This window comes from Pteropus alecto, unplaced genomic scaffold (assembly GCF_000325575.1).
Source record: "Pteropus alecto unplaced genomic scaffold, ASM32557v1 scaffold213, whole genome shotgun sequence".
In the NCBI taxonomy this organism is placed as follows: domain Eukaryota; kingdom Metazoa; phylum Chordata; class Mammalia; order Chiroptera; family Pteropodidae; genus Pteropus; species Pteropus alecto.
In genome coordinates, this window is record NW_006434829.1 from 4,237,556 (window position 1) to 4,264,507 (window position 26,952).

General features: G+C 54.9%; 1 protein-coding gene across 8 annotated transcripts in view; it reads left to right on the forward strand.

Moving 5' to 3' along the window:
- Window positions 1–26,952, forward strand: part of PITPNM2 (phosphatidylinositol transfer protein membrane associated 2) — a 122,291-nt gene that overhangs the window by 63,611 nt on the left and 31,728 nt on the right. For all 8 annotated transcript variants that reach the window (XR_003045809.1, XM_025045554.1, XM_025045552.1 and 5 more), the window contains exon 2: window positions 24,730–24,880. Coding sequence is in view for 7 of the 8 variants with exons in the window: in XM_025045554.1 (XP_024901322.1) it covers window positions 24,803–24,880 (78 nt within the window). In the remaining variant the exon portion in view is untranslated. The remainder of the gene's footprint in view (window positions 1–24,729; window positions 24,881–26,952) is intronic.

Here is a 26,952-nt window from a genome sequence, read left to right on the forward strand (position 1 = left end):
CAAAATAGCGGTGGGCTCCCCGCCAAAGACAGACAGACCATGCGCGATGGGCTTGGGCCCACCGAGGATGACTCAGTTCTCGGCACCCTAGCCACCCCCTCCTCTTCCTGCCCTCCTCCTGAGCTCTCCTGCCCCGAGCCTCCCCCAGCGCTGGCCACCAAATGCCCCCTCAGGTGGCCTCACCCCCGGGGGTAGCAGGAGACTGCCACGGGTGCTGGCTGGGGTGGCTTTGCTTTGACCTTGGGCCCGGAATCAAAGCTTCTCATTCCCTGTCTATGACTGAATGGCCCGATGACCTTGACTGAGGCCCCTCACTCTCTGGGCCTCAGTTTTCCAATCAGAGATGGGAAAATGCGTCCGCCTACCTGCCTCGTGTTATCGTGGGGGCGGAGGTCCCAGCGAGGCCGGGGGAAGGTTGGTCATAACGGCAGTGCTGAGTTATTCTAATCCTGACAGTTTTGAATGTGGAGATCCAGCTCAAAGGAAATTCTTCTAATCCCGACAGTTTTGAATGTGGAGATCCAGCTCAAAGGAAAGCCCCCTGTTAGGCTGTGCCGACGACCTCATCGTCGTCGTGATCATGGCGGCCGTTTCTTGGGGGTCGTATTCTGGGCACCTCACTAATTCATCGCCTCTTAATTTACTCCTCCCATGGGGTGGACGCGCACGTGGCACTGGACCTGCTTTCGGACACGGAAGAGGCTCAGAGAGTTTAAGTAACTTGCCAGACCAAGCACGGGGTGGAGCGCCATGGATCCGCCCTCCCGCTTCGAGGTCTTTGATGTCCTGCCTCCTCCTGCAGGTGTCCCTGCTCTGGGCGTTCCCTCCAGACCCTGAAGGCTGCCCGTGGCTGCCAGGACAGCCGGAGGCTCTGCCTACATTCACACAGGGTCCGGTGTGGGACGGACACCCACCGAGGCCCCTGCCTTTCGTGTGGCACATTGAAGCAACTTCCGAGAACAGTAGAAAAGCATGTCCCAAGCACCGGGCTCCTCGGTGGCCGTGCTGGGATGTGACCGCAGACGGCCCAGCCCTCCCGCTGCCCCTCCAGAGTCCAGAGAACAGGAAGCCGTTGGCCTCCGGGGCCCCGGTCCTGCCCCTCGTTCCTGCCCCTTCATCCTCCTGTCCAGGTGTGGGCCTGGAGACGCGGGAGGGCAAAGCAGGTGTCTGTGGCCACCAGGGGACACACAGGGCCGGGTTCTGTCCCCAGAGCTGGGCCTTGGCCATCGCCTGACTCTGTGCCCGTGGCCAGTGTAGTTCACTTTATGCACGTGGCGGTGTATGCGCGTGTGTGACTGATCGCCGTGCACTGTGTGTGTCCCCTGGGTCAGGGCCTACAGGGAGTGTGTGTGACCGCATCAGCTGCGGGACGGACCAGGACGGACGCGTGGTTGTCCCCGGGACGCGGGGAAACCGCGGGCACTCTGCTTCATCCTCCACTCCCCGATCCGACGAGCTCTGAAGATGGAGCACTTTTCCTTAACTCATTTGGCAGAAAAATCCCGCCTGAACCGAGGTGAGGCTATTTATAGTCTGGGCGACGCTATTTATAGCCTTTATGAGTTCTCCGTTCACATATTTCACAGTGGAAATCGATTATCGGATGCTCCTGAAATGTGCAGTATGACCCATCGAAAGTGAGGGCAGTTCTGAATTCTTAAACGCATCTGGCCCAAGGTACTTTTGTACCAGTCATGAAAGGCATCTGCTCCCCCCGCCCCGCCACCACAATGTCCCTTCTTCCGTCGCTAACGGGGCAATGCCATCGGCAGGCGCCTCCAGCACCCTGCCCGGCCCCTGGCAATGCCCAGCGGTTAGATATTTTTAATATCACCGTGGGTGGTCCAACACGTCCTTTTCGCCAGGCACGGCGTGGGGTGCTCTCCACACTTCAGTCTGACCCCCTCCTCGGAGGGGTCTCCTCCCCCTTCCTTTACAGATGAGCTAGCGGAGGCTCTGAGTTTCAAGTGTCACATCTAAGGACAGAGAGTCGGAAAGGGCAGGGCCGGGGCTCAGACCGGCCCCTTCATCGCGCTGCGTCTCAGGGAGACAGTGCGGGCACGTGGCCCCTTCCCCCCCGGGTTTGCACGCGTGCAGCAAAGCACTGTTGAAGTTGGGCGGGAGCAAGCTTGTGGGGGCCAGGAGGCCGGGAGGGCAGCAGACGGATGCAGGCCAGGCTCCCTCCCCTGGCAGGGCGGAGGGGGAGCCTCCCTGCGCCCCGCTGCCCGCCTTCTGCGGCAGTTCCTGCTGCTCAGCCGGTCCCCGGCGCGGGAGCTCCTGCCCGGCCCGTGCCCCTTATCTGCTCCCGGCGGCCAGTGGCCGAGGGCGCTCCGGCCGCTCCTACCCTTGGATCTTTCCCGCACTAGTTCTCTGACCCGCGCGGAAGCACCCGGAGACCACGCGGCTCTGCCCAAACCCTGTCTGCTGCTGCTCTTGGGACCACCCTCCCCCCACAATGACCTTCAGGGGCTCCCTTATATCCGGGAGCTTGGCAGGCTCCAAAGGCGCCAGGTGTCCCTGGTCCCCAGCGTGCAAGCTCTTTCTCGTGCCTCTCCCATCATCCCAAGGGCCCCTTGCCCCCCGCCCACCAGCACAGCCCTGGGGAGCCCTGGCCCAGCGTTTAGCCCGCCCCCCCCAGGACTGTCTCCCCCCTGCCTGGGCCACACCTGCCCTGCGGGGCATAGTGCCGACAGAGCTCGCTCCTGGCCGTTGGAGGGGTCCTGTGACAGCTGCGGTTTCGGCATCCCAGGGCGGGCTGGGGACAGTGGCCCTCGCAGAGCTGTCGGGGAACTGGCTCTGGGGCAGGCACCTGGTGTCCACTGTCCCTCAGCACCAGCTCCGCTAGCAGGGACTGTCTTCCTGCCTCCCTATGGGGCCAGAAGGTTTCTGGGCGCTGCGTGGGCTCAGAGGAGGCCATGACCACCCGCCGTGGGGAGATTCGGGCTGAGGGGCCGGGCTTCAGTTCCCGCTCTACCCTGGCTTCCTAGAATGAGGGAAACGACACCGATAACTGAAGTTTGGCCCATTTTTTTTTCTGAACCAAATAATTTCCTTTTGGAGATGAAATTCGCGTCGCGTAAAACCACGTGAAGGCGAACTGTCCGGTGGTACGTAGTACATTAGCCGTCTCCTGCCACCGCCACCTCTGTCTAGTGCCAGGAGGTTCTTGTCACCCCAAAAGCAAACGTGTAGCCATTAGCAGTCACTCCCCATCTCCCGTCCCCCAGCCCCTGGTGCCCCCCAATCTGATTTCCTGATCTGCGGATGTGCTGGTTCCCACGGGTCCCCCCGATGAGCTCACAGGCACGTCAGATGCCAGGGGCCTCTCAGGCCGACTTTCTGGTTTCACTTGGCCCCGCTGTGCCCTAAGCTCACCCTGTGCCTTCTGCTCTGTGGCCCTCAGGGCAGCCCTGCGTCCCGCCTGGCTGTGGCCGCCAGCCTTGTACTGGTCCAAGAGGGACTTTGGGGTAGATTCTATGAAGGGCAAATCATCAGCGTCAAGCTCAGCCTGTGGGAGGGGCAGGCTTCCCACCTTATGGGGTGTCGCTTGTGTGGGGCAGTGTGCTGGAGGTTGGGGCGTGAGGCTGGGACAGCATCCCCGACAGCAGGGAGCTCAGACTCAGCTCCAGAAGCCACGATGCCGTGGTCACGTCTGGGCCCTGGTAGGTCCCTTCCTGGCCGTCTCTGAGCTGGCGGCTCTGTCACAGAGACCCCGTGCCAGGGCCCATCATGTGTGTGAGGGAGGGCTCGCCCCCAGGGAGGAGGGGTGTTGACCCGCCAACTCACCGTACCCTCCAGATGGCCCCCTGGAGAATCCCCCAGACACGGTCCAAAGCCTCTGAGAGCTTTCTCTTTGCCTGGTCGGACACACCAGCCCTTTATGCCCTGCCATGCGCCTCTTCGGGTGGTGTCCTGCCCAGAACCGGCGCCCCTCCGGAGGTCTGCAGAGCGCCCCTTGGCATGCTGGGCACTGACGACGCAGAGATGAGCCAGAGCAGGCACTGCCCTCGAGCCTCGTGGTTTGGGCACAGATCGCGGGAAGGGGGTGCGCTATGCACGGGAGGTGCACTGAGGTGGTCTGCGGGGGCTCGTGGAGCACGTGCTAGTTTAGCCAAGCTTTAAAGGACACTTTGGGAGTCTGCCAGGTGGGGAAGGGGTTTTTCGACAGAGGAACAGCGAGCGTGCGTTTCAGCAAACGCTTCAGGCGGCAGCGAGGAGCTCCCACTGTGCGCCAGACCCAGAGACAGCTGGAGGATGGAGTGCCGCCCTTGAGGGCTTCAAAACTGGGACCTGAGGTGCTGGAGAGACAGGCAGCCAGTTGTGGGGGACCTGAGAGGTCGTGGGGCGGAGCACGAGGCTGGGAGTGGCGGGGAGCTGTCCAGTGTGGTCAGATGCACTCTGATGGCTCCTGGAAGCGTGGAGACCGGTGGAAGCTGCTCTGTCCCCCAGGGAGAGCTGGCAGGGCTGAGGGGGGACAGAGACAACAGGTAGGCAAATGAGACAGACCTTGGTTCTGCATGGTGAAGTGGGATCCACAGGGAGGGACCTCAGGTGAGGCTTGGGGACCTGGTACCATCTGGGCTAGTCCCTGGCCCCTGGCTAGCGAGGCTTTGGCTGAACTGCCTGGTCTCAGCCAGCCTTGGTTTGCTCTTCTGAAAACTGGCTGGAAAGAAGGGATGGGGAGGACGGGTCTGTAACTGCTTTGAGGAGTAAGCTGGGGAAGCGGGGTGCGCTTTGTTTCTCGCTGTCCTGATAGCTCATGGCCCAGCTGCCTGGAAGGTCACGTCTGAACCTCTGGATGCATCGAGTCTTTGTGGCTGCAGGGTCCCAGTCTCCCCCATGACGCCAGGGGCGGGGCGGGGGAGGCAGCCACACTGGGTTCCCGCCTCTGCCCACGCCTTGCCTACGCCTCTTCCTCTGTGGTTAGTGACTCAGGACGAGCCAGATGGCTCTGCTTCTTCCCCTCCTGCTTGTCCATAATCCCTGGGGCTTGTTCCTCAGCTCAGGGTGGCCGTGGGGGGCGGGGCGCCCGGGAGGTTCCCTGCCACTAGCTGGGCGTCCGTCCGGGAGTCTGAGCTCAGTGGCACCCAGTGCCCCAGCCTCAGCGCACGTGGGCGCATTGCCCGTGGAGGTGGGGAGAGCCCTGCGGAGCCCCGCCTCCCGCCCTCCCTGATTCACGCGGGTCTGTCTGGGGCGCTTTGTAAATATTTACAGGAGGAAGGGACGGTGGCACCGCTTGCACTCACAGGGACATTCCTCCCCGTGCTTTCCCCCGTGTTCCCGTCAAGACGGGATTCACACACACACACACACACACACACACACACACACACACTGGTTAGGATCTTAGGCTTCAGGGCACCCCGACTTGCCCAAGGCGAGCAGTGACTTCGGTCCATGCCCGCATGGTCCCCATTCAAGGCCAAGAGCTGGACCTCAGTGGACAGGGAACCCCCGGGACTCCAGAGCCCTGTAGGGACACGTTACGTGCTCCACTCTCTGGTCGTTGGCCTTGTTCTTAATGAAATCCTGTGGGCATGCCAAGTGCACGTGACCCCTAATTGGGCTGAATGTGGAGAGAGCCATATCTGCAGGCCCTGGCTGTGGGTAGTCACCCCAGCACCTGGCCCGAGGCTGAGGAGGACCGGGTCAGTGTCCATACCACACCGGGCAGGGAGAGGGCAGCAAGGCCGTGTGAGCCCAGGAGGGCCGCAGTCCAGTCTCTCCACACTCGGGGTCTGGTGGAAGGAGGCAGCGGTTTGGTCCGGGCCTCCAGGTGTTGGCAGCAGCTGCTGGCACACAGAGCCAGGCCCGGGCCCGCAAAGGCACCCTCCCCGGCGAGCAGCCACGGGGGCGTCGCCCCCACATCTGTCTGCTCAGGCGAAGCCTTCACGGTGAGAAGCTGGCTTAGAGCACGCTGGGGCAGCTCTAAAAAGAAGGCGAGTGAGTCTCCCAGGCAACATGAGCATGAAGGATCAGCCTCCACACCTCCCCAGTACCCAGCACTGCCTGAGGGCGCCCGCTAAGTGCAGGTGTCGGCTCTTCTTCCCAGACAGGTAAACCGAGGCCAGGGTCAGGCAACCCATACAAGTGGCTGAGCTCTGCCTGACCCTCCCCCACCACGCCGACCCCAGGGCCCGGGGCTCAGTCCTCAGGGACCCCCCCACCCCCACCCCAGAGCTGACATGAGAAAGCTCAACAGGGCTTGGGATGAGGAAGTGGTGCAGGTGGACCCGGGAGCAGGGGTGGGGCGAGGTCAACACAGGGAGAGCCCCGAGGGGCTGGCGGGGGTGGGACAACATAATCAAAGGGGCCGCTGTCCGACCTCCTCACCGGCAGGTCTTCTCATTTCGCTTCCCCACAGCGCCCACTAACAGCTCACGAGTGTGTGTGCCTGTGTCTTGAAATCATCATATTATTAGTATACTGGGGACGCCCGCAGACGAGGCTCGTGGGGAGCTCTCGGCACCAGGTCCCCCCACCTTGTATGCTTCTGCGGGACAGGGGTGCAGGATGGGGGTGCGCCTAGCAGTCTGGCAAAAAGGAGGACTCCCACAGGGGGTCTGCAGGCAGGATGAGTCTGCTTTTGAAGTTGGTCAGAAAATCCCGTAGCCTGAGCCTCCTTTGGAGTAGGCCAGGGACACGTAATCTGAGCAAAGTCTGCTGATGTGTGATAAGCTGACAAAGAGGCATGCAGAGTGGGACAGTGTGTGCACAGGAGCCTGCTGTTCCTGCAAAGCCGCGGCAAGATGTCACTGAGCTGGGTTTTATTTTAGTCCCGAATGTTGTATCTGTTTAGCACCCAGCCCGGGCGACGCTGTGCTGCGGGTGGTGTCGACGCCTCCTGGAGGGGAGCAGCCTTCGAGGCCATTTCAGGCCCCCCGCACAGGTGGACCCAGATTTGTTAGAAGCCCAGAGAAAGTGCCCCGACTTCACGGATAAAATCTATGGGCGGTGAAGGGTGACACACGTCCAGAACAGCGGGTTTGGCATCGCCCCACGTCTCCCTCCACCCCCAGCCTTCCCGGACCCGGTCACCTCCCCGAGACTTCCGTGAACTCAGAAGGCGGACTGTGAGATTTCAGAATGATTGCACAAAGAACGGCCGCCTTACCGATTTAGAACTTTTAATCCTTTTTTGACCTTGGAGTAGGGTGAAATTTATCTTCATGCCCTTAGGAGGAAAAGGTTTGCTCAGTAGGTGAAGAGCATGCGGACGGTCAAAGGAAAATGCATCATCCCGCTGTTTGTCAGGACTTCTCCGGTTTTGAGTAACAGAAGTCTGACTCGAGCTGGCTCTGGCGACAACAGGACCTGCCTGCAGCGCTGTGTCACCGTAAGTGCAAGGACGGGGCAGCAGCCTCCACAGCGGCAGCAGTGGAGATCCAGATGCCACCAGCGCTGGCCCTCGTGTTTCGCTCTGCCGAGACCTGCGTGCCGGTTCCGATGTCCCAGACTGGCTACAGGGAGGGCACAGCTGCTGCCTGTGCCAACTTGTTTTTTTTTTAAAAAAAAAATCCCTGGAATTTAAGCAGGGGCAAGATCACGGTCTGAAGATCGAAGACACACCCCAGCCTTCTCTTCCTGCTCCAAATCCCTCAATATGTTTGAACAACTATTATTCAGTATCCATGTGGGCAAAGAGACGCCTTTAGTACATAAGAAACCATGAGGAATTTCCAAAAGATGGCGTGAAAATGGGGTTAGGCTGGAAAAGGAAACAACACGGCCAGTATTAAACCCAGGAAGAAGGGAGGCTTCTGGGTGCGCCCCAGGCCTGGGTTCTGGGGTGACCTGCACAGCTCGTGGGATGAGCGGGGAAGCAGAGGGAGCACACGTGCTCTGGAGGAAGAAAGCGCGGAAGGCCCTTAAATCTAGGCACTCTAGAGGGTTCTACGCTTAGTATGTGTGTTTGAACATTTAAAGATTGTCCCTGGAATGGCAGTCAGCAAACGGTGGCCTGCAGCTCAGGGCGGGCCAGCTCTCTGTCTGTGTAAATAAAGATTTATTAGAACACAGCCATGCCCATTTGTTAACGTATTTTCTATGGTGCGTTCCTATCATAGCGGCAGGCCTGGGTGGTTGTAACAGACCGTGTGGCCTGCAAAGCCTGAAGGACTCGCTGTGTGGCCCTGTACAGAAAAAGTTTGCCGATCCCCATTCTAGAGAAATGAAAACGAAACATAACATCCAACCCGTTATAGAAAAAGAAAAGAGATCTAACGAAACAAATGAATCCGATAAAGAGCAAAGAAGAAAAGAAATAAATATGGTAAACAGAAAATGTTAGGAATTAGTCTAAACATCAGTGCACATAACAAATGTTAAGTTAAACTCACTAATTAAAAGGTACTCTCGAAATAAAAAAAAAAGGTCATTTAAACGAGACTGAAAGTAATCCCTAATAAACAGCCAAGAAAGCAAAGAAAGCAATATTAATATCAGATAAAAGAGAACTACAAATGAAAAATATTTTAGGGTATAAAGGAATTGTTCACACGGATCCACCTTTTGATCCGCCAAAAAGTTAACAGTTAAAAACCATGGACTTTGCTTAACAACATAGCTTCATATACATTAAATTAAATGAGTAAAAAAACAAAACAAAACAAAACAAATACAAAGTAACAAGAGTGGGCTTTTAAAATCTCCAAGGTTATCTCTTGTGGTAGATTCATAAATGTACACGGGTGAGAAAATTCTGTAGAACTTAATACATACACACACCGCATACACAAACAAGGACAAGTAAAACTGGGGAAATGGGATTAAAATCTGCAGGTTGTAGCGATGTCAGTGTTCTGGTTGTGATTGTGGCAATGTTGGTATTCTGGTCGTGATATTATAGTTTTATAAACTGTTACTACTGGAAGAAGCTGGGTAGTGTACAAAGGATCTTCCTGTGTTATTTCTTACAAGTCACGTGTGGATTTAGAACGATCTCAGTGACATTTTCAGTAGAAAAATCTTCAAGAACAACTCGTTAGGTCGAAAAAAACTAAATCGCTCTCAGGTTAAATGGGGCAGTCAGAGTGAACGTTTTAAACTATAGCATTTGAAATAAATGGCAGTAAGACCAAAGCCAAATCACCACTCAGAGGAAAAATTGTTGCCCTGGATTCATTTATTAAGAGACAAGTAAGACTAAAAATTATTGAACTTAGCTTTCAATTCAAGAAGCGAGAAAAATAAACCAAAGAAAGTGAAAAAGAAATAATTAAAAGCGAAATCAGAAAATGGAGAATTCATCAATAATTGCAAAATTTATTCTTTGAAAAGTCTAATAAAAGAGATCAAACTTAAAAAACAACCATGCAAAAGGACAGAAAACAAAAAGGATATAACTACAGAAGAAGGTTTAAAAAGAAAACAATGTTATATACAACTTTTGGCCGATTGATTAGAAAATCAGAGTGAAACGTGTGACTTTTCTAAGTAAATAAAAGCAACCGAAATTGGCTCATCGAGGGAATATATTTGCCCCTAAAATAGGGATAAATTCTCCCAAACCTTTAGGAAATAGATAATTCTTATGTTAACTATTTTGGCGTATACAAAAATGATGTTATGAGTTGCCTTTCAAGAAACCCTGATACCAAAATCAGAGAAGAATAACTCAGCAAAGCTACAGGCCAATCTCACCTTTGAATAAAACCTAAATTATTTAAAAAAAAAAATTTTTTTTAAACCTAAATAAAATAACAAACTCAATGCAGCCCAATATTAAAAGAATAATACAGCAAGACCAAGTAGGATTTATCCCAAGAATGGAAGGAAGCTTGAGTCTTAGAAAAATTTTCATCTAATTTACTATATTGACTGTTTGCCTTTTCCTTTTCAGTAGTTAAGCTGTTCAGGATTAAGATCGTTCTCATCCTATAATAGACAAATGGATGCCATTTGCCTGCTGCTAAGGGACAACACACTGTCTTGCTTCCTTTCCTGCGTACTTTTCCTGAGTGTATTTCACAGGTAGGGTTGCAGTGGGCCAGGTCCTCTTGGTTGGGGTGACAGAAGGAAGACCTGTGACTCAGGTGACAGAGGGAGGGAAGGTGGCGTGCTGTAGTGAGCAGAGCAGAACGTTTAAGCCAGGCCAGGCCGAGGAGAAAGCGCAGAGACTGTAAGTTCCAAGCTGCTCAGAGAGGGAGGGAGGGAGCAACCCGATGGCAAGAGTGTGGTTTGAATTGTGTCCCTCCCCCCGCCCCCCCAAATAAAAAAAGATGTGTCAAAGTCCTAACTCCCAGTCTCTTGGGAACGTGGCCTTATTTGGAACTGAGGTCTTTGCAGATGCAATCAAGTGAAGATGGGATCCTGTTGGAGTCGGGCGGGTCCTGAATCCAGTGATCGGAGTCCTTATGAGGTCATGTGAGGACACAGGGACCCGGGGACACAGAGAGAGAGAGAGAGAGAGGGCCACGTGACAAGAGGAAGAGAGGAGAGTGTGCAGTGGCCAGTCGAGGAGCAGCAGGGATTGCCAGCAATTTCCAGAAGCTAGGTGAGGGCCGTGCGACAAGGTCCCAGCTTCACCAAGGTACCGAGGTTTGGAATCTGTGAGAGGATAAATTTATGCTGCCTAAAGCCACCCCGTGTGTGGCACTTGGTGACGGGAGCCCCAGGAAACAAACACACTTGATATCTATTTGGGAGGAAGAGGGGGAGAATGAGCAGGGCGGATCAGGCGACAGCTCGCTGGGGGTTTGGTGGGGTCTCGGCCTGGCGGTGATGCGCAGTGAAGCCAACATACAGGCCCTCCCCTGCCCCCCCGGGAAAAGCAGACCCCGTCCTAAGTCTCAGAGGATTTCTACAAATAACCCCCACAGAAAACGAGCCATTCAGAGCCAAAAATAACCGAGCAGAGAGGAGAGAAGCCTGCCAGAGGCAGCACAGACAACTTACGGCAGAAACAGACCCTCAGGACTCCAGATACGGCGACACTCGGGCAGCGTCGATAAAACGGCTATGTTTGCCGCGGTTAAATAAATAAAAGGCAAGGTGGAAAATAGGCGCGGAGAATAAAAAGCTGTGGGGAAAAAAAGATGAAGCAGATTTGAAAAAAAAAACAAACAAACCAGATCTCTTATTGGGAGAGTAGCAGTTGGAGCTGAAGAAAGGGTTAGTAACTGGAAGCCAGAGAAGGAATGGCCTAGAATACCACGCAGGAAGGAGGAGGAAGCCGAAGAGAGGATTGGGCACGTGGAGAAGAACACCTGACATTCATCTCATTAGATCCCCAGAAAGAGGAAAATAAGCCAGAGGCCACGCGTGGAGAAAGAGTCGCTGAGAATTTTCCAGAACTGATGGAGGACAGAGGCGGGGGTGGAGAGAGGCTCGGAGAGACCGACGGAATTGTGGAGACCTCGCTGAGACTCGGCGCCTGAAAGGCGGGGCGTTCTCCCCATCAGGTCCTGGGCCCACAGCTGGATTCCAGCTGGGCCCCAGAACACGGCTCGGGAGGCGCCGAGCCCTCCGCCTTGACTCCGCTCCGACCTTGCTCAGCTCTTCCTGCCCACAAGTTACGGTGTGAGCTTCCTGGGAACCAAAGGGTCCTCAGGGTAGGACCAGGTGTCAGCGAGGGACGGGCCTCGAGACTTTGAGAACGTTGCCCCAAGCCAGGCGGGGTTCTTTCCCGAAACTGTCTGGCTCCAGGGAGCATAGTCCCCGAGACTGTCACTGGGCACTGTGCGGCTGGGCTGGGCGACCCCGGCCGCCTCTGCTCCCTTCTCTTCCCATGTCGTGCACCCACGGGGCTTTCCAAGTTCACCAGGTGGTTTTTTCCCCTCTGTGTTTCCTCCCCTCCCTCTCTCCGTCCCTGGAAAGGGACAGCATCCATCATCCGTGGGAGGCTTATACGGGGCGCTGAAGGGAAGCTAATAACTCTGTAGGGAAGAACCCGCACCCTGGGAAACTATCCAGGCATGTGTCGTGTCCGCTGGCAGCCCCGGGGGGCCCGGCTGTAAAGGCCACGCCACTCACTCAGCCGGCGGGAGCCAGGCCTGGGCAGAGCTGCACGGACATGCGCGTCTGCGCGTGCACGCGTGCGGGGGACGCTGGCTGGGCCTCTGGCCCGGGATCCAGCTCGGCCTGCCTGCTCCCTTTCGAAGTGAGCACTTGGACCCGAGAGCTGGTGGCCTGAGGCACCAGGACCCTTGCTTACCCGAGGGCATAGCAGACGGAGCTCTGGATGGCAGGCCAGGAACGTGGATTCCAGCGCCTTCTGCCCGTGACTTGCCGTGTGGCCCCGTTACATGACTCAGCCCCTCTGGGCTTTCCTCCTCCCGCCTTGCACTGGCTGCCACCGAGCATCAGCTTTCCCAGGGTGACAAACTGTAACACGCCGTGCACATCCGAGAGGGGGTGGCAGCCACTTGAAAGTCACTTGGGCCATCTGACATGGCTGTACCTCATTTGGGGCCCCGCCCCGCAGTGGGAAACGGCACACAGCCTTCTGTCTGTCTGTCTGTCTGAGGTTTATGCCCCTGCACACACTCTTGGCGGAGGCCAGTCTGGCTCCGTGAGCAGTCTGAGTCACAGACGCTGTCAAGAAGCCGGTTTGTTATTCCGGGGACCTGGCAGGGTGGGTGCGCTATTCTTGGAGAATCCTGTAGCTGCTCCGAGGAACAGCTAACAGAGCAGTTTGTAATTAGCACTTTGGCTGCTCAGCAGTGTTATCTGCCTATAGACGGGTTTGGGGATTGTTTGCCAAGCAGGCCTTCTTGAGACCCTACTAAGCACCCGGCTCCGGCCCCAGCTCCGACTCCATAGCGCCTGCTGAGAATGAGAAGATGAATCAGAGAAATTTGCTCTGGCTCCATCGGTCCAGGCTCTCCTTGTCCCTGAGCGAGAAAGGTGAGGCCCCTGTGGGGTCGAAGGATGTGAGGTCATTCTAGGGTATGGAGTTGGGGCTCTTGCACTGACCGATGTGTGTGGCCTGGATCACGACAGGGAGCCACCTGTGCCGAGGCCCGGGGGAAGGGCGTTTGATGGGCAGGGCACGCCCTGGAATCAGGCCGTATTCCAAGAGAAGGCGGTAGCCCAGCGGGCTAGTGCTTAGCGAGGCAGGCAGGGCCCAGGCGTCAGAACCGCCTTCCTTGTGAAAGCTGAATAATATTCCCCGTCGGGTCTTTGCTGACTCACGCAATGCCTGTCTTCTCCAGCGGCCTGCAGACTCTGAGGGCTCTGTCTCGGTCCCCGGGGCCCCCAGCACCGTACCTGGCATCTGGCTCAGTGAACACCGTCAGACTCACGGAGTTCAGAAGGGCCCCAGGACGAGATTTCATGTTGAGACTAGAATGTAAGGACCTCGTTTGTTCGTTTGTTCGTTTGTTCGGTTATGGAGTTGAGACTTTCACCTCTAGGCACATTCCTTTTCTTACGAGCTATTCAGGGAATGAATTAAAAAATACACATTCCCAGGCCCCTCTGCCGTGGGGAAGAGTTGGGCTGGAACCAAGGAGTCTGTGTTTTGAAAGAAAGAGCAAGCTGGATTTCCAAGGTCGGTCAGAAACATTAAAATAAAGCCAATAAATCACTCTCGGGTGGTGTTTACATGGGACTGTACCTCTGCTCCAACGTTTGTACTCACTACAAAATAATCTGGAAGGAAAAAGCAGAAATTATTTCTCCAAATCCTGCATCTTTGTAAAAAAGCGTTAAAGCTGTCCTGTGCGCCCACATTCTATCCGGACTCAGATGCAGCCACCATGAATCCATCAATAAATATCTCTAGCCTTAAATACACCACTTACAGTTTTGATTCCTTCCAAGAACAGGGCACACTTGGCTTTTCCATCTTTAGGATCGACCTGAAAAAGTGAGAGTTTGGAGAGAAAAGCATTTGTAAAGCATAAAATTCTATTATCCATGCTAGGGGTATATATTTATATGAATCGATATAACTTTAGTTAATTGTTCAGTTGTTAAGCTGTTTCTGTCCTGGCTACAAGGAAAGACAAACCTGACTCCAGCACTTACTGAGTGATGGGAGGACAAGGTAGCTTAATGACCCAGAGCCATAGTTTCCTGAGCTATAAAAATCATCCTAAAAGCCATGCGATGGAATATTATTCTGCCGTCAAAAGGAGGGAGGAGCTGGCACGCGCTACAGAGTGAGCGAACCTTGAAAACACGATGCTCAGAGAAGAAGTCAGACACGAAAGGACAATAGCGTATGATTCCACTTAAACGAACTATCTGGAACAGGTAAATCCGCAGAGGCAGAAAGCAGATCAAGCGTGTCGGGGTGCCGATGGGCATGGGTTTCCTTCTGGGGTGAGAAAACGTTCTGAAATTGGGGGTGGCAGTTGGCGGTTAACAGAACTCTGTAAATGCACTAAACACCCCTTTATGAGGGTGAACTGTGTGGTATGGGAATCACGTCTCAGTAAGAAAAGGGGGGTCGTATGTCTGACTCGAGGCAGTCGTGAGGGTTAACTAACTCGCAATTTATTCGTGTAGCCGGAGTGTGTGAAATGACTGAACGGACTTAAGACGCCACGGGACTGGGCAGAAAGTCAGGTTTTCCGCGTGTCGGGCATAGGATGTGATGAGGCCCCAGGGGCGACGGACTACGCATTTCCTCCTGCATCCTCCTCACGGGGTACAGGGAGGGGGAGGGGGAGGCTCTGCAATCTGTGCCTTTCCGGAGCGCTCCAGTCACTCCCCAGGGTCCTGCATGTTTGGGAACCATGGTTTTAGGCACCGTGGCGGTTTCTCCGAGCTCACAGGCCTTGATGCTCCCCCATGACACCCAGAAAGCGCTGGGCCTGTGCCCCATTGGGCTACAGTTTTGCAGAAGGAGCTGTGGGGGGCACAGAGCCTTGGGGTGCCATGAGTAGGATGGGTCTAAGGGGGTAGGACTAAGGACACTGCCTCCTAAAACCCCAACGTGGGGTTTGTGTCCCCATAGAGCCGAGGTCGGCCCTCCGGGGCTACTTATAGGCTACACAATGCCAGCTTCTTTATTTTTGGGGGCGGGGCGTGGAGGAAAACAAAATTTAAAACTATCATCATTTGCAGCTGGTGGCTGACAGGCCCAGGGTAAGTTGGCTCGGAGCCTCGAGCAGGGGTCTCGCACACAGCTCTGCGTGGAGGTTCCCTGCTGGGCGTGTGGGCCGAGCGGGAAGGACCTCATCCAGGCAGCAATGCACTCCAGGGCCGTGACCATCCACCTGCCCACCGCGCACGCCGCATCAGTGTGTGTTAGATGCAGGACTCAGCGAGGGGCTGGACGTGAGGGCTGAGCACCGCCCCCGGCTTAGCCCCGCCCCGCGGAGGTCACCGGGGGCCTTGATTGACGTGATTCCACTGGAGCGGTGGGTGGGAAAGAGGTTGGCAAAGGGGAGCAGAGAAACGGGGTGGATCCTAGAGTGAGGTGGGGTCAGATCATTAGGTCGTACACCAGAAATTAATATAACGTTATATGTCTATTATGCCTTAAAAAAGTTAGCTCAAAGAGGGGAAAGAGGGAGAGCTGTGGGTTTGTGTTTGGTTTTGTGCCATGGGAGCCATTTCTTGCACGTTTGCGTGCTGGGGGGCGGGGGCTGGGGGCGCCGGGGGAGACGGGAACTGATGGGGGAGAGGTAACTTCGGGAAAAGGTCCTCATATGACAGGAATGGGAGGCGGGCTGGCAGGCTGGCCTCCCACGGGGCTGAAAGCTTTACGCCTTGTAGCAGGGGCGGTGGGTGCGGGCGGGTTGGTGGGTGTGACTGTGGGAATTTGAGGAAATAAGGATCCAGGGGAGGTAGAACTGGCCGGTGGGGAGTGTGGGTCCTGGATCGCTGTGGCAGGACTGCCATCGCCACCTGCCTCCCAGACGTCCAGACAAAACCTGGAGCCCAGGCTGGCCGAGAGGCTGTGACTGTCGCTGGTGTTTATTATGTGTTATCATTATCACATCGTCATCGTCATAACAAAGGGTCATCACCAGTCTGGGCGAAAATCCCAGCTCCGCGTCTAGTTCACTCGGGTGCCCTAAAGCTGCCGTTTCGCAGGTGGCGGATGGGCAGAGGCGCTGTGGGGCAGGGCCTGCAGCCAAGCCCTGTGCCGGACGCCAGCTTGACAGGAGACCTCCCAGCCTCCAAGCACCCCCTGAAGTAAGGCCAGCGTGGTGGTGGCAGTGACCCCCCAGGGTACCTAGAGGGTGATGAGTAGTGGGGTGAGTTCTGGCTGGTGCCCTCGTGCTCGTCTGTGAGGATCTGGGCCTCAGTCTTAACGTCCTACGTGCAAATCTCCTCTCCCCTGCGGGGTCTGATGACAGTCCGCAGTGACTTGGCAGTTGTCCCCAGCTTGGCACTCTGGGTGTACACGATAAGATTTATGGTCTCCCATGGGATGTTGGTGACTGCAGAGGAACCCAGAATTTGGGGCTCTGTGGGGATCCCTTCGGTGCTCAGGCCAGGGCGAGGGGAGAGGCTGTATCCTCCTCTCAAAGGGGTCCCGGGCACCGGCGGTAGGGGTTCAGGGGGTGAAGGGCGCTGTATCCTCCAGCTCATCACGCCTGCAAAATCTAAGTGTCATCTCATTTATAGAGTGAGGGTAGGGCTGGAGCAAGGGTCCCTTGGTGGAAGCGCAATGTCTAACAGACAACGGGGATAATCTGGGGGCAGAGATCGCCCCCCCACCACGCAGCTCTTCCCAGATCAGACGTTCATGGGGGATGCGCCCACTTCCTGCTTTGCCCCCAGGGGACAGAGAGGCAGCCAACGGTGCTAGCTTCAGGCACACACTCCCCGCCCCAACCCCGGCCAGGCGACTGGGCCCCGGGGTGCAGAGGACGCCCCTTCCCCTCTTGCATCCCTGTTGCCCCCTCCCACTCATCGGGAGCCTGCCATCCTAGAAATAAATGTGGGGAGCGTTCTTTCAATACTGCTCACTTCAGCCCCTGGATTGGGGACCAGCCGGTCGGGGAAGCGGAGGGCAGAGGAAGGGGGCTTTCCTAGAGAAAGTGGGGGAGAGACCCCGGGAAGCCAAAGGGATGTTCCAGATACACCGGCGTCCCCAGAAGCTGCGTGTGGCTCCCGCCTTCCCTGCCCGCCGCCCTTCCAGACTCCGCTGGGCCGGCTCCGGCTCCGGCTCGGAGTCGCTTCCGGACCTAATGGCCAGAATGCAGCTGAATCGCGTTTGGACTCGATCCTCCCCACATCACGTCTGCACGGCGTCCCCGCTCAATTCCACCTGTGACGTCAAACCCCAGCGAACCGTGGAGACGGAGACTCGGTTCCGCGGGCTCGGTTCTCACTTCCCCTCCCAGGCCGGGGTCTCGCCGTGCCCTCCCCTCGGAGGAGTTGTCGGCCTTCCTTCCCGTGCCGTCCGCCTGCCCTTCTGAGCCAAACCCCGATAACCACCGGTTGTCACCGCAGTCCCTCCAGCCCGGCCACCCGGCCCCTTTGAGCTTGAAGCTGTTTTGCATGGAGGTCGCCTCTCCCCCAGGATGCTCGGTGGGTCCCTGACAACCTCAGGCTCCCAGCTGGGGAAGCCCCAAGAGGGCTCCTGCCCTTGACCCCTCGGGCAGAGCCACGTGGCCACAGGGGTGCACCCCTGGTGTGGAGTCGTGCGCAGTGGTCACCTAGATTCCTTGCCCGGCTTTCCTCGCAAAAGGGCCTCTCGAGATTTTGCCTTTTTCTTTTTTCCCTCTTGCTGTGGCCTGTGGAAAAGCAGTGAAATATACTTCTGTCTAACCTATCACGACTCCAGCAGGGCAGAGATGAAATGTGTATCTGTCTCAGATGAGCCCAGGCAGCCGGAATGAGCATAATGAGATTGTCTGAGGGTTCAGCTGCTGGGAGCTCAGGGGACAGGCAGACGCATAAGTCACGCTGCCTTCTCTCATTAGGGGGCTGGGGTCTGCCTGTGTCTCCTTGCTTCGGGCTTGACCAGGAAGAAAGCAAGGGGTCCTTGTGCCCATCAGGTCTCCCTTCCGGCTGCAAAGCCACCTGGGACCTGCCAGGGACCATTTGTTCTCCAGACGTCCGAGCCCTGGGTGCTGCTGGGCTGTCTTCCCGTGATGGCAGTGGCTCCAGTGTCTGCACCTGGGGCAAGCGGCCCAGCCTGGTCGCCGGGCCAAATACAAGCCCGACACCTGCCTCGCACAGTAGCGCCTCGTGATTGCTAGCTGAGTGCTGTTTGGAACTGGGCTGGGCATTTATGTGCCTTGCGTGAGAATTTTGTAGAAAGTAAAACAAAAGACCAAAGAGATTAAGCAGTTTGCCTGCAGTCACAGCTGGGAGGTGGCCAGAAGGTCTGTCCGAGTCAGAGGCCACGATTTTAACAACCACGCTGACCACCCTTCTTGGGCCGCTTATGCACATGCTGTTCAAACTCTACTGCCGTTGCCTGGCGAAAAGTCATATACACAAGTGCAGGTAAAGGCTGCCCAAAATGCCATCGGCCTGAAATAACCCTCACCAGTGTCCAGAGGACACTGCTCCGGACTCTTTATACGGACGTGTACAAGCAGAGTAGTCATAACTTTGTGAAAAAATGGATCATACTCTACATGCATTTAAAAAATAAAAACCAAATTTCATTTGTCTTGAATTTAACCAAAGACAGATCTTCCATTTGCATTTATGTGCATTGTAATAGAATGAAATTGCTTAACTTCACAAAAAACATTTCTTTGTCATAAGTGATCATAGTTCTTAAAAGATGAAAGTTTAAGAGGGAAAAGAGAAAAACTTTTTAAACAGCTTTATTGAGATACGATTTACATACCGTATAATTCCCTCATTTAAATCGTACAAATCGGTGGGTTTTGGTATGTCACGTCATTAATTTTTTTAAATCGTGGTAAATATGTAACGGAAAATTTGCCATTTTAACCATTTTCACGTGTACGATTCCATGGTATTAGTACCTTTACAATGCTGTACAACTGTCACCACTACCATTTCGAAAACGTTTACGTCACCCAAATAGAAACTCCATAACCATTAAACAACAACTCCCCATTCCACGCTCTCCCCGGCTGGTAACCTCTAATCTATTTTCTGAGAGAAAAACTTTGAACGGGTTGAAATCATTAATTTTTTTTTAAATAATAAACTTTGTTTTTGGAGCAGTTTTAGGGTTACAGCGAAATTGAGAGGAAGGTACGGAGATGTCCCAGATGCCTCCTGCCCGACATGTGCCTTCCCTACTGTGACTGTCCCGCACCTGAGTGGCATCTTCGTGACGATCGATGACTCTACATGAACACATCGTCACCACCCAAAGTCCATAGTTTACATTAGGGGTCACTCTGCGTTGTATGTTCTCTGGCCTCTGACTAATGTGTGACATGTACCTACCATTGTAGGACCATATGGAGTAGTTCCGCTGCCCTAAAATGTCCTGTGCTCCAGCAAGTCATCCCTCATTAACTTTTTAACCTACAGAATGAACCGACTCCCAAGCAAAGGACATGGAGGAAATTATCATCCACCTCTGTTCTTCCATTCTCAATTTTTGTTAGTTATATTATGATTTGTGTATATGGTCAAGGTTTTTATATTCTAGTCAATAACTATAATCGCCCCAATTTCAAAAATATTGATTCGTTTTTCATCATGATTCCTCCATGATGAATTTATTTTGATTTATGTTTTGGTTGGTTGCATGTCAGCGTCAGATAACTTTTTAAAGATCTTATGCATGTCTAAGCACCTTAAATTCACGTTTCAGTTGGTCTATTAACGATATATTCACAGGAGAGTTTAGCTGGGCATAAAATTCTGGTTCCTAGATTCTTTCTCTTAGAACTCTATAGAATATGCCTCCACTGTTTTCTGAAATTGCGTTGCTGTGGAAGGTTCCCATTCTCCTCACCTCATCTCCGTGCACTGCCTAGTTACATGGTTCTTTTTTTTATCCTTTAAGCTCAGTAACTTTTTTAGGATGTCTTGGTGTTCATTGCACCATCAAGTTTTCTGGGGTTGCAGTGTGGCAGTTAATCTGTCGGGCCAAGTCTTTTTTATGCCAGGGGATTTTTTTCATTCTATATTTGAATACCTTTTTTCCTTTTTCTATTTATTTTCTTTCAGAATGACACCATTTATGTGTACACTGGGTCTCCTTTTGCCTCCCCTATCTGTCGTTGGGTCTTATTAGTCTTCTCCAGTGATTCTTGCGTGATTTCCTCCAGCCTGCCCACCACCTCTCTACTTGTCACACTGTGCTTTGTCTGTTTATTCATTGCTTATAAGACGGTTTTTTAAAAATCTGTGATGTGTTTATTTTTCTTTTCTATTTCTCCCCTGAGCTCTGCTAGCACACCTCTCAGCTCTTATCTCTTTCTGTCATCAAGTAATTTCTTTTTCAAATTTCCATGTCTCCTTTCTTCCACCTCTCTGCCCCCGCGAGTTTTTAAGAGATCGTGTCAGTAAATTCTCTGAGTCGATGGAGAATTATTTTTCTCAGGTCTCTCCGTATTTCTCTGGATGATTCGTCGTGTGATGTATGTTGTTCATTTTCCCCCCGCTCTTAATTTATAGGACCCGTGTGGGTTCCTTTCTGGTTATCATTCTCAATAGCAATGGGTAAAAATGTAGAGAGCGATCCGGAGCAGTCTGCAGCTGCATTTGGGGCTTATTTATTGTCAGGAAGACTCTCTTCCCAGAGCTTTTATTTATCCTGTGCCCTGGGACTCCGGCTCTCTCAAGTTTCAAAGCTCATTCCTGGCTCACAGCAAAGCTCTTCAGTGCTGTGACTCTCTGTACTGTGACCAGCCCTTGCTGCCCCTTCTCCCTCTCTCCCAAGCCTCATTGCGCTCCCGGCATCTCCCGTAGCCGGAAAGCTAGGTTCTGTCATAGAAATGGCTCGTTGGCATGATTTTTCCATCATTACTCTTTTTTCCATTACACGATGTAAAATCACGTCTCTGCGTGTCCTAAATGGTTCCTAGCAGCACCGTTCCCATGAGCCCCCAACTGGAAACTGCCCAAGGACCTATGAACAATGAAACGGTCACGTCAAGGATAGGATATTCACCCCATGAAATACTAAGACAGCAAAGAGAGAGAACAACCTACGGCTATGAGCGACGACTCGGATGAATCCGCGAACATGAGGCTGATCCAAAGAAACCAGAATTAAAAGAGCACATACAGTAGGATTCCCTGTGATGCTGTAGATAGTTGGATACTGGCAACTCATAGGCTTCGACCTAATACAAAGTCCAACAACGGGCGAGAGACAGAACCGGTTGTTCGTGATTGGGAGATGTGGCTAGAAGGGAGCACGGGGAGCTTCGGGGTTGTTAATTTTCTGTTTCTTGATCGGGGCGCTGGCCAGATGGGTGTGTTTAATTGTGCGAAAACATCTCTGCTTATGATATGGGCACTTTTTTGTATCTGTGTGATAGGTCAATAAAAAGTAAAAAAAAAAAACAAAACAAAACCCAGGGAGATGCCTATCCTCCCCCGGGGGGCCACCACGGCCCTAAATTTCATTGTTCCAACGGGTCAGCCGTGGCCATGGCCTTCAGGAGGTGGTGTGTCTTAGGGGTCAGGGCTCATGTGAGCGAGCGCTCAGCCCGTCCCTCCTCCCAGAGCAGACTTCGTGGTGTCTGGCTGCTGTCATAGGCTGTGATTTGGGGCTGTGATGATTTCCTTGTCTCATCAGCCATGCTGACTTTTCTCGGTCTTCGGTCATTTTGTTTTGTTTTTGAGGGAGGACGGGAGAACGCAGATGCTCCAGCTCCACCATCTCCAACAGGAGATCAGGATAGATTACTAAACTGACTCTGCTGGCGTAGCTAGAAGAAACAGGCTTGACTTTTTTTTCTTAACTAAATGAAACGCTAGGACTTGACGGGATGAGAGACTAGACCATCGGCCCTTCAGAGCGATCGTGGAAACACAGCACCCAGAATGGCCAGCGCTCAGAGGTCACTGCCGTCTGTCTCCTGAGTTCTGCATCTCTTGCCAGGAGCATCCAGAGGGGGTGCAGGGTTCTGAAGCTTTTTCGAGGGGGAGCCCTGGCAGGTGTGGGTGACCACAGGCTGCTTGGGGCTGCTTGGAAGGACAATGTTTGCTTCCGTGAGGAAATGCTAATTGTGAAACTCACGCTTTCCGGTCCTACCTTGTCTGGCAAGTGTCTTTTCTCCCCTGGGAGAGAGAGTCCTCCTAGATGTGGGTGATGGTCTCTTGTCACCGTGGTCCTGCCCCACTTCTGACACTGACCTCTAGGCACATGGGTGAGCAGTCACACTTGGCTGCAGGGGATGGTCTGGTCTTAGCCTTGAGCATGTCCTGCCCCGTGGCGAGTGTCCGCCCTGTCCCTTGTCCTCCCCAGCAGTGCGGGGGGCGCACCCTGTGGGAGGCCGCTCCAATGGTGCGTCCCGTTCCTGCCTCAGGGCCTTTGTTCGTGCTGTTCCGAGCCCTCCCTCCTGTTATTAGTCACCGGGCACTGAACTCTAATAGATAGAACTATCGATTTTGATCGCTTAGATTCCTAGAGCTTCTCAAGAACATTTATTAGAGGTTGCGGCTGACCTCTGTTATTTAGATGATGAAATGAGGCTCGCCCAAGGTCACGCTGGGTCCCTGCATTCATCCTTGTGTGGCAGAAAAGGGGCACGGGGTTAGGGTTAGGCAAGCTTGGGAAACCGCCCCCATTAACCCTTGGTTTTCCCTTTCCTGTCCCCAGTTCTCATTTCATCCGACTGCCCCGAGAGTACAGGCCTCTCCTTGGTGTCGGGAGATTCCCGATGCGATGCCTGGTCTGCCCATGGAGCCGGGTGGAAGTCCATCCCGGTGTGAGCTTGGACGCCTCGATGACCCCGCCGAGCCCGGGCTCTTGTTTCATACCCCATCGTGGAAGGAGGGGACATTCTGGGGGCTCGGGGCCGTCGCTTCTCTCTCCGGTGGCATCAGCTCCCAGCCAGACGTGAGCAGGGGCCCGCAGGCCTCGGGGAAGGCGGGTCTCAGAGCTGAGCGGCCCACAACCTCTGCTTTCTCGTCTTCCTGGACCATTTCAGCTTGGACCCTGAGCGCATGCCCGCTCAGCTAGGAGCTGGACCCACCTACCTTAAAAGAAGGTTGATGACGATCTGTTTGCACTTGAGCATGGCCTCTGGAGAGCCCGGCCACTCCTGTGATAAGTTTGGGGATTGGGGTCGATCGGGGTACCTGAGAGGGGAAGTCCCTCCCACTGAGGGGCCTTCCAGGTGCAGAGATGTAGTTGAGGGGGAGTAAGACAGGAGGCATACCTGTCGGGGCCGGGGCGGGGGGCATTGCTCAGATGCACCACAGGAAGCCTCTGGGTCATAGAACTCCTTCATTCGGGGTCTTTTAGAGCCATAGCTTTTGTCTAATGTATGGCTGCCAGGTGTGGGGTGCCGTTTCATGGGATATGCAAAGTCGTTGAACTCTCCTTGGCTGAAAAGATGTCTATCTGGACTGTACTTAAAGCAACTGGATGTGTGAGAATTCGAGCTTGGTGCCGGGGGCTTTGAGCGAACAGTTCTACCTACTGTAAAGGACGTAAACACATGCGGGTCACGTTAGGCTGATATCATGGGGGGCATCTCTGGCTCACGGATGTAACATCCCACGCCCTCTGCCTCTCTTCCTAGGTGATTTATTAAAGAATTTCTTCCAGCCCGATGTACTGTCTGTCCCAAGGGTTCTGGTATATTCAATTTCCGCAACCTCGTGAGCTATCCAGTAATGCATTAGTGCCTGGGCGATGTGCAGGCCTCGTGCAGATGGGCCCCAGGGACGCTGCCTGCCTGCCCGGCCGGCCCTCGCCCTTATCACTTATCAGAGTGCCCTGACTCTGGTCACCGTGACTTCTCGCCGACGACTGTCCCCAGCGGGGCCCTCGTCAAATATAAGATACTACTCTGATTCTGCCACTCCCTGCCTTGGAAACCTCCACGCAGCCCCAGGAAAGAGCATAGAGTCTCTCGGGGGGTAATTGAATATATTTACAGCGAAGCCCTCACCATGCAGAAGACAGATTTTGCTGAGTGATTTCATTTTCCAGACAACTGGGAATAGGCCTCTTTCAAGCATTAATTTTTTTAAAAAAAATTTGATTGCTTGAGGTGCACATCTTTACCAAATACATTCTTTTGTCATCTTAAACAGAAGCTACTATGAGTACCTTGTTTATTTTTTAAAATAGCTTTTTTTGGGAGACATAATTCACAGGCTGAGCAATTAGTTTACCTCTTCTCGTCCGTCAGCCACAGAATAGGTGTGAATAGTTGTTGGTTTGAACTGAAATCACTCATGATCACCCGCTTTAGACAACTCAGAATCTTGTGCCAGGAAGCAGCGATGCCATCTGCCCGGCCGGCCCCGAGTGACACGGGCGGAACTAACTGGCCCAGCACCGTAGTGTCCCAGAACGCTGATTTTTACATTTCTCGCGTCTACTTTTCGTAGTTTGGCTTGTCCCACCTTTTCCCCATGGCCGGCCACCATTGCTCACTGCCATCACCATGCCCGCCTCTGGCTACTGCAGAGGACTCAGGGGACAGAAGCGGCAGCTCGTTAGAACTGTGCATAAAAGAAGAGAGGCCGTTCCCACGTAGGAGACGTGACAGCCGCCCACCGCCCGGCCCCTGCTCATAGGGTGACAGTCCTTTATCTCTCCACGGCTGAGAGCGGACATGCGTCCCCTACACAATCACTTAGCAAACAAGGAAAATGGGAGCTGGGGAGGAGAGGGCATTTGCGCAAGGCCACGTGGTGGGCCCGCCCTCTGCGAGAAAGTGACTCTCCCGTTCCCCCTTCCTCCCTCAGGGGTCTTCGGTGAATTTTGTCATAGAAGTCCCAACGCGCAGTTCCCCGTCGACGGGAAGGCCTGGACTCCAAGATGCTGGTGAAGGAGTACCGGATCCCGCTGCCGATGGCCGTGGAGGAGTACCGCGTCGCCCAGCTCTACATGATCCAGGTGGGTGGCGGGGCCGGGGCCGGGGCCGGGGCGCACGCATGGGCGCACGCACGGCTCTCAACACCTGTGCGTGCGACGCGCCCTTCCCAGCACAGCGTATCCCCGTGGGTGTCCGGCTGGCGACCACAGGGCTGGGCACAGCGCCACACTATGGGTGTTCGCGGCGTCGCATGGGCTCGCCAGCGCGGAGGTCACGGCGCGTGATGCTCATCACCTCGCTCAGCCAGGTGGCGCCCTCATGTCGAGTCGGCTCAGGCTGCCGTAACCGAACAGCGCAGACTGGCGGCCTTGAACAACGACATTGACTCCTCACAGTTCTGGAGGCTGGGAAGCGCGAGACCAAGGCGCTGCCAGATTTGGGGCCCGGTGAGGGCTCACTGCCTGGCTTGCAGGCGGCCACCTTCTCACTGTGTCTTGCGTGGCAGAAGGCGCACGCATGGGCGCACGCACGGCTCTCAACACCTGTGCGTGCGACGGGCCCGTCCCAGTACAGCGTATCCCCGTGGGTGTCCGGCTGGCGAGCACAGTGCTGGGCACAGCGCCATGCCATGGGTGTTCGTGGCGTTGCGTGGGCTCGCCAGCGCGGAGGTCACGGCGCGTGATGCTCATCACCTGCTCGCTCAGCCAGGTGGTGCCCTCGTGTCGAGTCGGCTCAGGCTGCCGTAACCAAACAGCGCAGACTGGAGGCCTTGAACAACGACATTGACTCCTCACAGTTCTGGAGGCTGGGAAGCGCGAGACCAAGGCGCTGCCAGATTTGGGGCCCGGTGAGGGCTCACTGCCTGGCTTGCAGGCGGCCACCTTCTCACTGTGTCTTGCGTGGCAGAAGGGGTGAGGGCGTCCTCTGCGATCGCTTTTCTATGAGAGCACCCATCATGCGGCCACCGCCCTCATGATCTAATCACCTCCCAAAGGCCCGACCCGTTAATGCCGTCCCACTGGAGGCTGGGGCTTCAACATATGAATTGTGGGGCGGGGGATACAGAACTTCAGCCTGTAGCAACCCATTTGATGGGCAGGAAGGAGTGAGGCCCAGAGGAATGAAAGGACTTGCCCAGGAGCACACGGCCGCCTCCCGGCTCCCAGAGCCACGCTTCCCCCGCGACCTCAGGCGGCCTGCCAAACAGCAGCGTCAGCTGCCTGGCGCATTTACAGAATCACAAACGAGTTTGTGACAAGCCCGAGGATGTCACCCCACCAGAATACGGGCCTCCCTGCTCAGTGCCCATCTCCGCGGGGACACGGGACCCAGAGTCCCAGGACCCGGTGCTCATAGCCCAGATGTGAGCACAGCTCCCGCTCGCTGGGGTCCTGCTCTGCGGCGGTCCCGTCCTAACTTCTCTGCCAGCCTCTTGCTCATCCTCAGTGCCCTGGCCCTTTGCCCAGCCTGGCAGCTCCCCTCCCACTTGGGGGTCTGATTACGAACCCACTCTGGGCTCAGCTCTGGCTCCTGTGGGCACGTGGACACCTTGGTCTAGCCTCTAGCCAGGCTATGTACCCCGCCCCCACCCTCGGTCACAGAATTATCACTGGGGCCATCGGTACAAGGAGAGCCTGGGCCGGCGGGGCCCCCACCTCCATCCTGGGGTTTGCTGGTGGCTCTCAGCCTTCTGCCCGGGTTCCGGGAAGTAGTTACAAGCTCCCTGCAGAGCCCGGGGCCCCCAGCTGCCTCTGTGGGGAGCTGGATGAAGCTGCTCCCGTGCGACCAGGCTCCCCACAGGAGAAGCGTGGCTGCAAAGGGAACAGAAGGCAGACTCAGCCTCCCTGGGAGCTGCTTGCTCCAAGCCACTTCAGAAGTGCCACTCAACTCCCTCTTGAACCACTTAGCCCGTCATTCCTCCTAGAGAGCGGGCAGAGAAGAAGAGCCATCTATCAGCCCCCCAGCTCTAGGCACCCTGGAAATGGCTCAGCCTGTTCGAGGACCAGGCTGATGTGCCAAAGCCACTCTTTGTCCTGTGGCATCTTAATTGCCACCCCAGCCGGGGGAGCCCCAGGCCGCTGCCTTTCGAGACCAGCCTGCCCTGCTGTGGCTGCCACATTTGTCTCACCTGCCTCTGGCCCCGAGCTCCGGG